We start from the raw sequence: 2242 nt of genomic DNA, 5'->3' as shown, positions 1-2242 counted from the left end.
GCCGGGTAATTCTCGCCGCCGGCGCAGCCAGTACACACAGTATCCGTCTGTACACAGTGTATATTTCCTATTTGTCCAGTACAATACAGCTTCCCCGCCCCATCATTCACTCTTCCCGGCGCGCGCCGCTCACTTCTTCTGCGGGTACGCCATCTTGTAGAAGAGCGTGTAGCTGACGGTGCCCACCGCGACCGCGCACAGCAGGTAGGTGAGCGAGGCGAGGATCCTGTCGGCCGGGCCGCCCTTCAGGTGGACGGGCACGCCGTCTTGCACCTGGAACTTGGCGTACTGCTCGCGCAGCCGCAGGTAGCCCGGGTGAACGTCCTTTGGCGCGGAGCGCACCGCCGCAGAGGTGGTGAGCCGGCGCGCCGACTGCAGAGCGATCTGACGGAGCGGGGGGGGGGGGGCGTCAGTGGGGGCTGCTGGAGGGGGAGGGGGCAATGGGGCAGCTAGAGGGGAGGGAATGGGAGTGGGTATAGTGAAACACTTACAGTCAAAAGAGGATATAGCTGGTAAAACCTGACTGACTTGGCCTGATAACTGACAATATAATCATTTGATGGCAGTATGAATATTGATAAGAATTACATCCTGTATATAGTTATTTGTATGTGTATGTGCCAACTACCTGATAGGTATCATTATTGACATAAAAAGGCATGGTAAAACAGGTCACAGGTCAGTGAGCAGCACTGGCACTATTTGGAGGGTGATGCATTTTAGCTTTAGAGTATCCAATGGTTCCTTTCAATTTTTGTATTTGCCACTTGGTGTTTTACTCAGGGCTTTGAAGAGTGCTAACAAAACAGGCAGTTCTTTAAAACGTTATCATCATGCTCATAAGCAACCTGAATCAAGCAAAACATTAACCTATGTATCTTAATGTTTTTGAGAAAAGGCAACACTTTAAAGGTTGATCATAAACTTAGGGAAAGAATATAAATTATTCTTACACATCTACAAACACATAAATAGCTCCATTTAATTACCTATACAGTGTGTCAGTGTCCAAAAACAAAAATGAATGATAATCATATTACATGCCTAAGGGTGATAGTAAGGTAGATATACTACTTTATAGAAATTGCAATGGAAATGTGACATGTAATACAAGACTCATTTAAGGGATCATTTGTACTTTATTACAAAAATACAAATTACAAACACTACACCAGTTGCATTTTGATAGGAGATCATATCTGCATTAGCACATGTAAAAGTACATTTATTTAGCATCTCTAATCACATCATTTGTCAGCATCTCAACATTCAAACATCCCAATTTTAATTATGGGGTGGACATGTGCCATATTAACTTTCGAGTCAAGCTTTTCTTTTGACCTAGAAAATTGACAAAACTATCATGTTTAAAGCATAGATACACCTACTGGCTATCTGGTGAGTGGTGATACTTGTACTGTTTTGGTGTTTGAGACAAAGGACAGCTCATCCCAAGTATGAATCAATATTTATACATAAAACAAACAAAGAAAGATCAACAAGGATTTATGGATGCTATTGCATAAGGATTAACTCATGCACTTGCTAGCGTTTATTCATCATCATGACTTATCTTGACTTACCTAGGTGCCTGCCTACCTTGCTGTCATCCTGTGGCAAGCAGCAAGCTCAGCAAAGGTAATGCTTGTACGATTAATAAAGATGACAAGAGGTATCAAAGTGAGCATTATTTTTTATAATTTAATCAGCGCAACAAAGAAAGCAGACTTACCCGTGAGAAGTTCATGTCTGTCGAGCGGGAATAAGTAATTTATCAGTTCCAGACCAGCGACGAGCTCGAAAGAAAGACAAATGGCGGACGAAAGGTTTTCTCAAAGATCAAAATGTTCAACAAGTTCGCTAGCGAATCCCAGAGCGCTACGTCATTTGATAAACAACTGAAATCCGCTCGTTCATTGGTCTGTTTTCTTTACAATGACGTCATATACTTACTTTTGATTTGCTTACAACTTATCACCATGGAAACTGGAAGAACACCAAGCGATTCGTTTCATCTCTAAACATTAAACTTTTGCAGCAAACGAATCTTTTGCGCTAGTTTTGTAGCAAGAAAAATTAGAGATGATCAGATGAACTGCAAGTACTTTAAAGTACTTTTCTTGAAAAAGAACTGAGTATTCATAAGTTTTTCGAGCTGATAATGCAAGCAAAAAACTCTTTATCCTGCAAAACAACAGATCAGACACTTATTTTGAATTTGTTTGAGCAATTTCGCTCTCAT

The 2242-nt window shown here is 41.7% G+C and overlaps 1 protein-coding gene across 1 annotated transcript; it reads right to left on the bottom strand.

Moving 5' to 3' along the window:
* Positions 1-42: 42 nt before the first annotated feature.
* Positions 43-1892, bottom strand: LOC122363886 (cytochrome c oxidase subunit 7A, mitochondrial-like). Its single transcript, XM_043333687.1, has 2 exons — positions 1733-1892; positions 43-384 (listed from the first exon to the last, which is right to left on the bottom strand). The coding sequence occupies exons 1-2, from the start codon at positions 1745-1747 to the stop codon at positions 130-132; spliced, it is 270 nt and encodes an 89-aa protein (XP_043189622.1). The 5' UTR covers positions 1748-1892; the 3' UTR covers positions 43-129.
* Between the last annotated feature and the right edge of the window lie 350 nt (positions 1893-2242).

The sequence above is a fragment of the Amphibalanus amphitrite genome, unplaced genomic scaffold, assembly GCF_019059575.1.
Source record: "Amphibalanus amphitrite isolate SeventyFive unplaced genomic scaffold, NRLGWU_Aamphi_draft 000646F_arrow, whole genome shotgun sequence".
In the NCBI taxonomy this organism is placed as follows: Eukaryota; Metazoa; Arthropoda; class Thecostraca; order Balanomorpha; family Balanidae; genus Amphibalanus; species Amphibalanus amphitrite.
This window is presented reverse-complemented; position numbering and strand designations above follow the sequence as displayed.